General features: G+C 37.0%; 1 protein-coding gene across 1 annotated transcript in view; it reads left to right on the forward strand.

The window, feature by feature from the left end:
* The window catches only part of PDE10A (phosphodiesterase 10A), a 303,256-nt gene that overhangs the window by 174,761 nt on the left and 113,115 nt on the right, over positions 1 to 15,380 (forward strand). Inside the window, exon 3 of the mRNA XM_060029658.1 lies at positions 12,750 to 12,778. Coding sequence (XP_059885641.1) covers positions 12,750 to 12,778 — 29 coding nt within the window. The remainder of the gene's footprint in view (positions 1 to 12,749; positions 12,779 to 15,380) is intronic.

Genomic DNA, 15,380 nt, shown 5'->3' on the forward strand with positions numbered 1-15,380 from the left:
CCCAAACACAGTAAGTTGAGCAAAATGAGAAGACAGAGAAACACACAGCAGATGAAGGAGCAAGGGAAAAACCCACCAGACCTAACAAATGAAGAGGAAATAGGCAGTCTACCTGAAAAAGAATTCAGAGTACTCATAGTAAAGATGATCCAAAATCTTGGAAATAGAAAGGAGAAAATACAAGAAACATTTAACAAGGACCCAGAAGAACTAAAGAATAAACAAATAATGATGAATTACACAATAAATGAAATTAAATTATTCTCTGGGAGGAATCAATAGCAGAATAACTGAGGCAGAAGAATAGATAAGTGACCTGGAAGATAAAATAGTGGAAATAGGTACTGCAGAGCAGAATAAAGATAAAAGAATGAAAAGAATTGAGGATGGTCTCAGAGACCTCTGGGACAACATTAACCTCACCAACATTCCAATTATAGGGGTTCCAGAAGAAGAAGAGAAAAAGAAAGGTACTGAGAAAATATTTGAAGAGATTATAGATGAAAATGTCCCTAATATGGAAAAGGAAATAGTCAATCAAGTCCAGGAAGCACAGAGAGCCCCATACAGGATAAATCCAAGGAGAAACACACCAAGACACATATTAATCAAACTATCAAAAATTAAATACAAAGAAAAAATATTAAAAGCAGCAAGGGAAAAGCAACAAAAACATACAAGGGAATCCCCATAAGGTTAACAGCTGATCTTTCAGCAGAAACTCTGCAAGCCAGAAGGCATTGGCAGGACATATTTAAAGTGATGAAAGGGAAAAACCTACAACCAAGATTACTCTACCCAGCAAGGATCTCATTCAGATTCAACAGAGAAATTAAAACCTTTATAGACAAGCAAAAGCTAAGAGAATTCAGGACCACCAAACCAGCTCTACAACAAATGCTAAAGGAACTTCTCTAGGCAGGAAACACAAGAGAAGGAAAAAAACTACAATAGCAAATCCCAAACAATTAAGAAAATGGTAATAGGAACACACATATCGATAACTACCTTAAATGTAAATGGATTAAATGCTCCAACCAAAAGACATAGACTAGATGAATGGATACAAAAACAAGACCTGTATATATGCTGTCTACAAGAGACCCACTTCAGACCTAGGGACACACACAGACTGAAAGTGAGGGGATGAAAAAAGATATTCCATGCAAATGGAAATCAAAAGAAAGCTGGAGTAGCAATTCTCATATCAGACAAAAAAGACTTTAAAATAAAGAGTATTACAAGAGACAAAGAAGGACACTACATAGTGATCAAGGGATCAATCCAAGAAGAAGATATAACAATTGTAAATATTTATTCACCCAACATAGGAACACCTCAATACATAAGGCAAAACCTAACAGCCATAAAAGGGGAAATCGACAGTAACACGATCTTAGTAGGGGACGTTAACACCCCACTTTCACCAATGAACAGATCATCCAAAATGAAAATAAATAAGGAAACACAAGCTGTAAACAGTGTGTTAAACAAGATGGACTTAATTGATATTTATAGGACATTCCAGCCAAAAACAACAGAATACACTTTCTTCTCAAGTGCTCATAGAACATTCTCCAGGATAGATCAGACCTTGGGTCACAAATCAAGCCTTGGTAAATTTAGGAAAATTGAAATTGTATCATGTATCTTTTCTGACCACAATGCTATGAGACAAGATATCAATTACAGGAAAAAATCTGTAAGAAATAAAAACACATGGAGCCTAAACAATTCACTACTAAATGACCAAGAGATCACTGAAGATATCAAAGAGGAAATCAAAAAACTACCTAGAAACAAATGACAATGAAAACGCGATGACCCAAAACCTATGGGATGCAGCAAAAGCAGTTCTAAGAAGGAAGCTTATAGCAATGCAATCCTACCTCAAGAAACAAGAAAAATCTCAAACAAACAACCTAACCTTACACCTAAAGCAATTAGAGAAAGAAGAACAAAAATACCCCATGGTTAGCTGAAGGGAAGAAATCATAAAGATCAGATCAGAAATAAATGAAAAAGAAATGAAGGAAACAATAGCAAAGATCAATAAAACTAAAAGCTGGATCTTTGAGAAGACAAACAAAATTGGTAAACCATTAGCCAGATTCATCAAGAGAAAAAAGGAGAAGACTCAAATCAATAGAATTAGAAACAAAAACGGAGAAGTAACAGATGACCCTGCAGAAATACAAAGGATCATGAGAGATTACTACAAGCAACTATGTGCCAATAAAATTGACAACCTGGAAGAAATGGGAAAATTCTTAGAAAAGCACAACCTTCCGAGACTGAACCAGGGAGAAATAGAAAATATAAACAGACCAATCACAAGCACTGAAATTGAAGCTGTGATTTAAAATCTTCCAACAAACAAAAGCCCAGGACCAGATGGCTTCACAGGTGAATTCTGTCAAACATTTAGAGACGAGCTAACACCTTTCCTTCTTAAACTCTTCCAAAATATAGCAGAGGGAGGACCACTCCCAAACTCATTCTACGAGGCCACCATCACCCTAATACCAAAACCAGACAAAGATGTCACAGAAAACAGAAAACTACAGACCAATATCACTGATGAACACAGATGCAAAAATCCTCAACAAAATACTAGCAAACAGGATCCAACAGCACATTAAAAGGGTCATACACCATGATCAAGTGGAGTTTATTCCAGGAATGCAAGGATTCTTCAATATACGCAAATCAATCAATGTGATAAACCATATTAAGAAATTGAAGGACAAAAACCATATGATCATCTCAATAGATGAAGAAAAAGCTTTTGACAAAATTCAACACCCATTTATGATAAAAACCCTCCAGAAAGTAGGCATAGAGGGAACTTACCTCAACATAATAAAGGCCATACATGACAAACCCGCAGCCCACATTATTCTCAATGGTGAAAAACTGAAACCATTTCCACTAAGATCAGGAACAAGGCAAGGTTGCCCACTCTCACTGCTATTATTCAACATAGTTTTGGAAGTTTTAACCACAGCAATCAGGGAAGAAAAAGAAATAAAAGGAATTCAAATCAGAAAAGAAGAAGTAAAACTGTCACCGTTTGACGATGACATGATACTATACATAGAGAATCCTAAAGATGCTACCAAAAAACTCCTAGAGCTAATCAATGAATTTGGTAAAGTAGCAGGATACAAAGTTAATGCACTGAAATCTCTTGCATTCCTATACACTAATGATGGAAAATCTGAAAGAGAAATTAAGGAAACACTCTCATTTACCATTGCGAAAAAAAGAGTAAAATACCTAGGAATAAACCTACCTAAGGAGACAAAAGACCTGTATGCAGAAAACTGTAAGACACTGATGAAAGAAATTAAGGATGATACCAACAGATGGAGAGAAACACCATGTTCTTGGATTGGAAGAATCGACATTGTGAAAATGACTCTACTACCCAAAGCAATCTACAGATTCAGTGCAAGTCCTATCAAACTACCAATGGCATTTTTCACAGAACTAGAACAAAAAATTTCACTATCTGTATGGTAACACTAAAGACCCCAAATAGCCAAAGCAATCTTGAGAAATTAAAACGGAGCTGGGGAAATCAGGCTCCTTGACTTCAGACTATACTACAAAATGACAGTAATAAAGACAGTATGGTACTGGCACAAAAACAGAAATATAGATCAACGGAACAGGATAGAAAGCCCAGAGATAAACCACACACATATGGTCACCTTATCTTTGATAAAGGAGGCAAGAATATGCAATGGAGAAAAGACAGCCTCTTCAATAAGTGGTTCAGGGAAAACTGGACAGCTACATGTAAAAGAATGAAATTAGAACACTCTCTAACACCATACACAAAAATAAACTCAAAATGGATTGAAGACCTAAATGTAAGACTGGGCACTATAAAACTCTTAGAGGAAAACATAGGAAGAACACTCTATGACATAAATCACAGCAAGATCCTTTTTGACCCACCTCCTATAGAAATGGAAATAAAAACAAAAATAAACAAATGGGACCTAATGAAACTTCAAAGCTTTTGCACAGCAAAGGAAACCATAAACAAGACGAATAGAAAACTCTGAGAATGGGGGAAAATATTTGCAAATGAAGCAATTGACGAAGGATTAATCTCCAAAATTTACAAGCAGCTCATGCAGTTCAATATCAAGAAAACAAACAGCTGAATCCAAAAATGGGCTGAAAACCTATATAGACATTTCTCCAAAGAAGATATACAGATGGCCAAGAAGCACATGAAAAGCTACTCAACATCACTAATCATTAGAGAAATGCTAATCAAAACTAAAATGAGGTATCACCTCACACCCATCAGAATGGCCATCATCAAAAAATCTACAAACAATAAATGCTGGAGAGGGTGTGGAGAAAAGGGAACACTCTTGCACTGTTGGTGGGAATGTAAATTGATACAGCCACTATGGAGAACAGTATAGAGGTTCCTTAAAAAACTACAAATAGAACTACCATATGACCCAGCAATCCCACTCCTGGGCATATACCCTGAGAAAACCATAATTCAAAGAGTCATGTACCACAATGTTCATTGCAGCTCTATTTACAATAGCCAGGACATGGAAGCCACCTAAGTGTCCATCAACAGATGAATGGATAAAGAAGATGTGGCACATATATACAATGGAATATTACTCAGCCATAAAAAGAAACTAAATTGAGTTCTTTGTAGTGAGGCAGATGGACCTAGAGACTGTCATACAGAGTGAAGTAAGTCAGAAAGAGAAAAACAAATACCGTATGCTAACACATATATATGGAACCTAAAAAAAAAAGAAAACTGGTTTTGAAGAACCTAGGGGCAGGACAGGAATAAAGATGCATACGTAGAGAATGAGCTTGAGGACACAGGGAGGGGGAAGGGTAAGCTGGGACGAAGTGAGAGAGTGGCATGGACATATATACACTACCAAGTGTAAAATAGGTAGCTAGGGGTAAGCAGCCGCATAGCACAGGGAGATCAGCTCGGTGCTTTGTGACCACCTAGAGAGGTGGGATAGTGAGCGCGGGAGGGAGACACAAGGAGGAGGGAATATGGGGATATATGTATATGTATAGCTGATTCACTTTGTTATACAGCATAAACTAACACACCACTGTAAAGCAATTTTACTCCAATAAAGATGTTAAAAGGAAAAAAAGATCTCTGTTGACATAGCAGTGTGTGATGTCCAAATTTCATGGAATCTTGTATGCTCCAGAGAAATTGTGAAATCTAGAGGTGATCAATACATTCTGGGATTTTTTTCCCCATCTTCAGAAAACTCCTAGACCATGTAGACTTTGATGCTAAGCCCTTTTTTGTTGATTATTTTTATAAATATGATAGGAAAGCTTTGGATTTCTCATATCCCCACATCCTCAATATTGAAGCATCATTATAAAGATGTTTTAAAAGGCACAAAATATTGTAAGAGTTTTAGGAAGCCTCAATAATTTTTTATTTATAATTTTTACCTATTATAACAAATTTTTAAGTTCCTTAGCTGTTTCTAAATAGTTGCTTGAAACTATGAATTTTGGAAGACATTATTGAATATACAACTTCCCATGCTAAAAGGTGACTAATTCTCCAAATGTTAACAGAGTTTACATTTAATTACTTTGGTTTCTTCTGTCAGAATGATAGAATTGCTTCTCTATTTCAACAGCTCACATGTTATCAATTGAGAAACTAAGATCAGCTCTGCCATTTGCCTCTGGGAGAGATGTTGCTCAGGTTGCTAATGGTGAACCTTACAGTGAGTTACAGTTGTCACGAACATGATACCAAAGCAGAGTTCAAAGACACAGAATCCACACAGCTCCAGGACATTTAGAGATAACTAAGTTCTATAACGCAATATATAGAAATGGAGAGAAACATAGTAAGTGAATGTTTAATGATACCTAATGATTGTTTAATGATAACTTTGCTTATATATATATATATATATATATATATATATATATATATATACACACACACACACACATATATTTATAGGTATAAGGAAGGTACTTTGTAAGTTATTACATTATATACAGAAGACCACCTGCAATTCACACAATGCCTTTTTAAGCCATCACTTTTCATTTATAGAATTGGAAAGCTTCATGGACTAACTCCCACTAGGAATGGTCTCCTTCTGTTTATATAGAAATAAATGCAAAGAATAGACTACGATGGGCTCTGCTAGAAAATGTGATTCTGTAAGTTACTGAAAATCGTTACAGTCCTTCAGGGAAAAAAAATAATTTTTCCTGTTTTGTGATATAGCTTGTAAACTTATTATTTCCTCCCCCCCTTTTTGACCAAGACTACAATAAGTATATAGTTCTTTATACTGTCCAATTATTTAGTGATTTGTAGATTATTTCATGTTTCCTCATCAGTAACTGCAAAATAGAGGGTTTATTGGCAAAAATCAATCCATCTGGTATTTCAGGTCTTGATTACATGGCTCATATTCTTCCATAAATTCCTGGTTTTTAGCGTTAGAAAATTGAAGTAAGAAGCATAACAAAAGTGAAGTGATTTGAGCACTGTTTAATAGTTAGGCCACGAGATTTTAAACCGTTGGCAAAGGTAACAATCTCCTAATGTTTTACCACAACGTTGCTGTCTGTATGCAAAAGAATCATTATATCTTAATCACTTAAGGATCATTTTTTGAGATGCCTCCACCCCCCAGTAATGTAAAAGAAATATTAGATGTGGCCTCTTGTCTCCAAGAACTTGTATTCAGTGAAGAAGTAAGTCATTCGTATGTATATAGTTATCCACACAAAGCAGAATGTAGTCAATGCCAGGTTGAATGCAGAGAAAGAAAAGTGCAATTTATTGAGAGCCCGCTCTGTGCAAAAACTTTATGTACATTATCTCCCCTGATCCCAGCACCTCCTGAAGTGACCTCATTTTATACATGTGAGATTACCAAGTTTGGAAGGTCAAGGAGCCCATGTATGGTTTGTAAGTGAAGCTGAGAGTTGAAAACAGATCTCTTTGGACTCTGAGCCTATCTTCTTTTTTAACGTAGCAGTCTGCTCTCCTCGCAGGAAAGGAGTGTGTGAGAATTCTGAGGGAAGACATATAGTGGGCCTATGTGCTTTTGAGAGGGCCTCAGAGACAAGATACAAATTGAGCCGAGTCTTGAAAGACTTCAATGTGTGGGAAGAGGGAGGAATCAACTTTGAGGAAACAGCAGGCACCCTCATGCCTCAGTGTCTTTGCTCAGGCCGGTCCCTCTGCATGGAATGCTTTTCCCTTTTCCTCAGCTGCTTCTATAGCCCATCCCCTGGAGGAGGTCTTCTCTAACCACACTTTCATCTGCAGCCTGCCCCCAGCCACTCCCCCCTTGCTTTCTGATCCTTCTTAACCTGGTCTACTTTGTTACCACTTCCAGCTTGCTGTATAATTTAGTTATTTATCATGTTTATGGACCATCTCCTGCCTTTAGAATAAAGCTTCAGGAGGACAGGGATTACTGTCTTTTTTTGTTCTCAGATATATTGTAGGCACCGAGGATAGTGCCAGGAACTTAGTTATTGAGTAGGTGCTCAAAAAATACTTGTTGTTGGAAGGTATGAAGATTTTGGGTTAAGAGTGAGCAAAGCATATTTGGGGCTCTAGTAAGACCAGTTGAGTCCTGTTGTTACAGATTCCAGTTGGAAAAATAGAACCAAATTGTGAAGACTTGAATCCTAAGCAAAGGGATTAGTTTATTTTTGGTAGGAATCGGAGAGCTTTCTGAAGATTTTATTTTAAATAATGATGTATTGATTTAATGATATAAAAGTAATATCCTATTAACATTTTATTACATTTCCTTCATTTCCTTTCCTCATTTCCTTTTGAGGGCTTTCTGTTTCACTTGGTAAAATTGGCTTAATCAATAGGGAAATAAACTGTCTCACATATGAAGAAGCTTTTAGGTAAGGCAGTCTTCAAGGCTGGCTGATTAAATTGGTTAGAAATGTCTCCAGAGATCCAGCTTTTCTCTCTTTCCTCTCCCCCAGCTGCCCTCTCCTTCTGCCCAATGCTCTGTGCCCGCCTCCCGGTCTCCTCTGTTACCCTTGCTGGGTTATCGTTTGGTGTTGACTCCTCTCATGACTACAAGGTGTCTCCTGCCACCAACTAGGGCCAAAGGCTACCTTTTTGTTTGCTCTCAAAGCCATGGAATTTAAGTCCTCCCCTTTGGTATTATTGAGCCAACTGAGACATTCATTCAGTATCTGGCGCGTATTAAACATCTGATAGATATTTGTGGATTGAGTCGTTAAGATTGCATTGTTAGAAGACACATAGCTGTCTCTAGACAAGCTCCATAGCTGTGCCAGAAATGGCTGGAGGAGGCTGAATGGAGCCGCACCAGCTCCTAAGAGGTGGAGGTTTGTATAAACGATGGCTGGTTTATTCATTTTCATGGGAAATACGTATTTCCCACAAGGAGAAGACAGGTATGCTCCATTTACATTATCTGCAGAGACTGCAAGGCAAAGTGAGATGGATAATCTTGAAGGACTGAGGTGCAGTGACATCTTTGCAATGATCCCCAAGTTCTCTATCTCCTGGTCCCTGTTTCTCCTCTCTGGATACATAGTATCGATGCGTGACTTCTTAGACTTCTTTTCTTATACTACAGGATGAGCACTGAAAGCCGAGAACTTAACCGTGGAAGATTTAGTCAAAATAACTTATATTGTACTTCAAGGAAATGATAATTGATCTAAAAAGTTTTCTTTTTAACAATATTAAAACACATTTATACGTGTATAAATTATACACGACCATAATTGTTTCCATTTCAGACTTGTAACATGATATACTGAAGAAAACATAATTTGTAATTGAAACCAATTTGTGTGTCTATGTATATAATTTATAAAATGTGTATGTGTTTACATACACTTATAGATTAAATACATATACATATATTTTCACTTAACCAAATCATGGACAATTTTTCATGTCAATAAATAAACATAAACATTCATCATCATTTTTAGCAGCTGCAGTCTTGGATTATGTTGAATCTGTTTTCTTTATTGTAAAAAAATATATATTCTTTTTCAGTAGGAAGATTTTAAAAGATCAACAAAGAATAAAATTACTTAAGGATCATAAGACTCAATCAAAACTCTTTAATGCTTGGTTTTAAGTGGATCTTTTTTAGATCTATAATAATTTATTAAACTTATTTTGTTATTCTATTTGTTATTTTTCTTTATCACATTTTGTTTTTCTTTAATGGTATTCACTTTTGTCTATAGTTTTTATGCCTCAAATAGTAAGAAAATTTAATAATTTCTTATTGATTCTAAAGAATATGAGTTTCAGTGGGATTTTTGTCTACTCTGTATTTCTGGAGCTCTTACTTCAAGGCTAAACCCCAGAGTAAAGACGAATATTAGAAGCAGACACAGAACTTTAAATCAGTCATCATAATGTAAATCCCTTTAAGTTCTGCTTATAAATTTGGATTCATTCCTGAAATCCCATTTCATATTAAGAAATATCAAAATTGATCACAAAAAACAACGTACAAATGTGTGCACAGTTATAAGGATTTATAAAATTTTCCAAATTAAGTACTTGCTGAAAGGTGTACTTACTAAGAAATCCTCCAGGGGATTTTTTGTTGCATGAGCTATTCTTCCTAAGGCTTTAAAAAATGATTAAAATGATGCTTACATTGAAGACGGTTTCTTTTTTTTTTACAAAAATAAATTTCTCTTTAACAAGCATCAATATTCCCTTTCTGAAATTATCTAAAATTTTTTCTTGTTTATTCTTCCCACTAGAATTTAAGCTTCTTGAGAACAGGGTTAATTAAATGCCTGGCACATAATGGATCCGTAGTACACATTTCTTGAATAAACAAATGTTTACAGAACCCTAAAGCCACATAAAAATTAGTGTCTGCTGTTGCTAACATTTTTGTTGCCAATCTGATGCTCATGAAGGACTCAAAATCTCCCACCCATGGCAGTTTCCTTCTTTTCCATGATTGCCTGTCCCTTCACTTTTAAGTGAGCTTCATTCCTGAACCATGTGAAATGCCACTCAGACAGTTTAGCTGGGGGTACGTGTTGGAAGTGTACAGAGACGTTCCAGAGTTGTGGGTTCTTAGGAATCATTCTAAGTTGTGGTCTCTTAACCTTACATTGCAAATGTTTTTGTGGAAAAGAATATTTTTCAGTATCAAATTATATTGATAGGATGTTGTCTCACTTCAGGCTTATAAGGTGGCAAAAGAAGTCAGACACCTTGCCAAAAAGTAAGACAGCAAGTGACAGGCCATGTGGGCTTCTGACCACAGTGCATGCTCTGAGCCACTAGCTGTGCCATCTCTGCTATTCGGTCATCCTGTCCTCTCCATTGTGGACGAGAAAGTGAATAGATTGTCTGCAACATGCTGCAACTTGCCTTAGGCAAGAGAGTTCGACAAAATGAAAATTCCAAGTATAGGAAATAGGAAGGAAGCTTCCCTTATCCTAACAAATTCACCGGACCCATTAATTTCCTCAGCTAAAAGACCATGTTCCCTAAATGTAATGGACTTGACATTCATTTAACAAAAATTGTTTGGCTTCTAAGTTGGAGGAAGAGATAGATGATTTATTTCTAAATCTGTACATAAGGTGAAGAATCCAGAAATAAGTTATAGGTAGCATTTTTCTTTCAAATACTTTGTCCATAAAGCAAGAAAAAAATTGGTTTTTATAAATACTTATCAGTAGAGTTTCTTATGCACACTCAAGTTTGAGAAGCACTAAGCAAAACTAGAGGAAAAAACAAAGGGGACGTTTATGTACAGATGTCTGGACATTCGAGCTCTTCTTCCTTTGAACTAACTTTCAGATCGTACTGATGACTGGAGAGTGGAAGGTGCCAAAAGGTCACAGCTAGAAAACTCCATTCAGTCCCACAGTAAACTTGTTCACACAGCTGCAGCTTTCCTTTGCATGTTTTAATCAACCTTGAATTTTCAACCCTGTTCATTGAATTTCTTAGATAAAAATTAAAAAGAATTTAAAACATATGTGCCTCTACAACTTTATAATCTGTTAATAAATTTGTCGTGATGATTAAATCAAAGAGTCCCATCTTCAGAGAGGTTTAAAAAAGAATAAGAGGTTAGGAGTTAAAGAATAAATGAAAATGTTTCTATGATGTGACTTCAGTGTATAAGATAAAATAAATGTTTTTCCTATAACATGGTTACATTCTTAGGGAAATCAGATGCAATGCTCAAACCGTTATGGAACAATTATAAGAAAAATATATAAGCAAGTATGTATTAATACAGTAATACAAAAAAATAGGAACTGCTTATTGAACGCTTACTATCTGATAGTCCCAAGCTTGCTAATTTTGAAAAGGTTCCCAGGTAAAGGCAACATGCAGCAAGTTTTGAAGTCTAATTTACTTTAAATTATGAAGCGTCCAAGAGGCATGATAGATGGGATATTTTTGAAAGATAAACTGGGTGGGTGAGTGTGTGTGTGTGTGTGTGTGTGTGTGTGTGTGTGTGTGTGTGTGTAGGCATGATTGCCAGGGCAGATATTGGATTCAGGGATCAGCTTAAAGGTTACTGGTTGATAGGTGATTTGGAACTAGACTTAATGTTATTTGTGGAAATGGATGGTAAGCAGTAAATCTGAGAAAGATAAGAAAAAAGAGGAAAACAAAAGGACTCAGTGGTTTAGTTAATAAGAATATTGAAGGAGAAAGAAGAATCACAGCCCTGTCTGGGCTTGTGAACTTTGTCAGTGTTGAGATAGGTTAGGCTGTGCTTTTATGTAGAATACATTAGAAATCTGCTGTGTTAAGTGTGTGCTGGTGGTGGTAGTTAGAGAGGGTTTGGTTGCTAAACAATACACAAGACAGCAACAGCATGAAATTAAAGGCTGCCTCCCTGTGAGCGGTCTGCAGAGACCCAGCTCCAGTCACCCTTCCTCTGGAAGGGCCATATCAACACCTTTTCTCTGGGTCAGAGCCAGTTACTGGGCATGGGATACTCTTAGCCAGTGGACCTAAAGTGGAGTCTTGGACAGTTTGTTTCTTGTACCCTGCTGGTGGACACAGGCATATTCTTGCCCTGTAGCCAGATTCGTGGGGAGAGCCCTTCAGAGGGCCTCAACTAGACCAGGTCAGTCCATGAGTCTGATTTTACTAGTGAAGAATGCTGACATGCTGGTACAACCCCCCCGCCCCCGCCAACTCCTGGGATCCGTGGTACAAAGCAGCACTATTAATAGGTGTGTTTCACGCCTTAACCAGGGAGCCATGCGGGCACATGTCGTATTTCAGCAAATTAGAAATGCTGGAAATAACCCTCACAGCGCAAGTGTCAATGACCATTTGAGATATTCACGTGGGTTGTGTCATTTAGAATATTGCAAATATTACAAACCCTTTCTAGGTACGTGTATTTGATAAACCACAGTGTAGCCATATTTGCAGGTGCTACCATTTTAGAATCTCTAAAAAGGTCATCTTGAAAATGACTGGCAAACTGTTGTGTTATTTCATTTCCCTCCAAAATTAATACATACATCTAGCTCTAAACTTACTGTTTAACTTTTATAGAGTTTTAAAACCAAATTCCTAGACTTCACAAGCAGAGGCATTGCAAATAGCCTTCTAGTTTATTGAGCGTGAATGACATGTTCTGTATTTCAGAAACTACTCAGACTTTCTAATTGTATTTTTTCTCCCTCCCTTCTCCATCCCCCAGATGAATCATCTCCTAAGGAAGTCAGCAGGGTAAGTAACGTGAATATCATTTTTGATACCACAATATAGGAAATAAATTCTTTTGTATATTTTCAGTGCTCTAACGTGTTTAAGTGTTAGAAGAATAATTACAAAAAGTGAGTACCCTCTCCAGCGTATCACTCATCAGTATGGAGTAAAGCCAGTGAGGAGAGAGGTGTGAAATTGGAGGCCTCAAACTGAATACAGCTAACAGATGCGTTCCATTTGGCCTGCCCATGCTTATGGAGTTTTCTGAATTTTTTGCCAACATTTAGATGTTGAGAGAGTGCATATTAAGATTGGATTTCTGGCTTCTCTTGAAAAACCATAAGACAAGGCAGCACTGACACCGAGTTCCCATGTGGCGACGGTCTGCTCAGGCCGCTTCCTCACCGTCCCCTGCTCAGTGGCTTTGCACGTGTGCTACCGGGCTAACCCTGCCTTTAAGTTCATGCACCTTCTTTCTGGGAGAACAAAAGGTGACTACTCGTGAGCTGAAGACGTGATGTTCTTCGGTACTTTTAGAAATACTAAATGCATCGTTCTCACGTTCAAGAGAAACACTTAGTGTTAAAGTTATGAGACTTAAATTTAAAAGCTTATGGGAAATGAGTATCGAGAGCATTTTAGCATGCCATGTTTAATGCTACAAAATTATAATTCTGTAATTACATATGAAAAAGAATCAACTGTATATCCTGTTTACAGATAAAGATCTTAAAATGTGGATTCAATGTTGAAAATAATCAGAATTGTATCTGATGCAACCTTATGTAAGAGATCACTCTTTATCATAAGACATAAACTGAAGTACTGTTATCAGGATCACATATATAGATCTATTCCTTTATTTTTAATTATCTGTAGAAAGGAATCTTTAAAGTGACAAGGACCATTGTTGGAGACTGGGCAGAATTTCTTCTGTCCCTAGCAACCTAACAGACTCTTAAGGGTTCTGTAAGTCTCAGGGTTTTCCTGGGTACATGCACTATTAACTTCACATTTACAGGATTCACACCTGGAAAGTTCCCAAGACTGAGTGCTTCGAGGTATATCAGGGGACAGAGGGATCAGCCTGGAATTTTACAGCTACTGAGAGCAGCAGAAATGGCTGAAAAGCCATGCTTGAGGATAAAAGAATATTCTCACAAGTGGACCTGGGCCGTCATAAGATACTGGGGTGTCGATATTGGCAAAGCTACTATCTCAGATCTCTGAGATAGTACCAGGTGTCTATAAAACCAGGACAGTAGGGAAAAAAACTACAACTTACTCATCAATATTCTTGTTTTAGAATAACTTTAATTTATAGGGAACCCCTGACCTCAATTTAACCTTTATAGCCTTCAGAAGATTTTAGACATTGTTGTTGTTTTTGAGAGAAGTGGGAAAAGAGATGCCCAGAAAGGTGGTTTCAACCCACCCCGTGTTTTCCTTACACCCTGTTCTGCTCACAGCAAAGACCAGAGCTGCCCTTCTGATACCTTGCTTATTTCAGTATATTAAATCTATCCACCTGTTTGGTGGAACTCGCCCTTCGCCTCCAGGGTCCCCCAGATTAAAGATTTTGTACCATACTGTCTGTCATAACTGATTTTGTTACTGCAGCTCACTCTTTCAATTATAAGCCAGGTTCTATTTGGGGAGAACAGCTATATAGACAAGGAGTAGACTTTTTAATTGAATGCATTTCTATATATTTTAGTTATGCAAAATATCGCCACAAGACATCTTGGATTCAGATTGCCACCTACTTCTTACTATGCCAGTGCCTTTTTCCGGGTGAAGAGAGAAGAGATACAGACAATACCACACACTATCTTTAAGCCCATTAGAAATGATGATAAACTATACATAGTCATTTTTTCTTTGCTATTATTTTATAAAATTCTTTTACTTTATACCAAATTTGGAGAAAATGCAATTGCAGGTGAGAAGTGATAATTATATGAACAGATAACCTAGAATAGTATCAGTTGCCAGGATCTTTAAAAGTTGGGTTTTTTTTTTTTTTTTTCTGAATATACCCCAGATCTTGGTCAGTTCTGATACATAGAATTTGCATTATAAAATAGTATACCAATGTTTTAAGTTAAAATTAAGCTTTAGAAATCCTAGTGCAAACTTTTGGTAACTGGTGACTGGCCACAGGGCACATCCATTGTCAAAGGCATGCTCTTGAGTGACGCAGATTCTTACCCCTCCAGGCAGTTCCGGTTATTGTGACATACTTTCTCACTTAGCGCCAAACAACCTCTCTTTAATTGCCATCGACTAGTATTGTTTTGACTTTTGTAGCAGCTCAAAAAAGGCTATACCCCCTACTCCATACAGAGCTCTTTAATTAGAGGGATTGTGTTCTGTCTTTCCCAGTGAGACACACTCACTTAAAATAATTTTTTTTCCCGTGGGCCTCCTTAGGGTCTGGGTTGACATTCTCTGGACAGAGTATGCATTATTAATATATTTTTTAGAAGGTTGAGGCAATGTCATGACGTTATAGACCAATTGTGGCTTGACCCTGGTAAGACGAGGTAGGCCAGGTAGCCCTCGGACACTATGTATCTGTAATAGGGTTTAGGGAGAATTAGCTTTTCCAAGAAACTATAGG

Source organism: Delphinus delphis, chromosome 14, assembly GCF_949987515.2.
Source record: "Delphinus delphis chromosome 14, mDelDel1.2, whole genome shotgun sequence".
NCBI classification, from domain to species: Eukaryota; Metazoa; Chordata; class Mammalia; order Artiodactyla; family Delphinidae; genus Delphinus; species Delphinus delphis.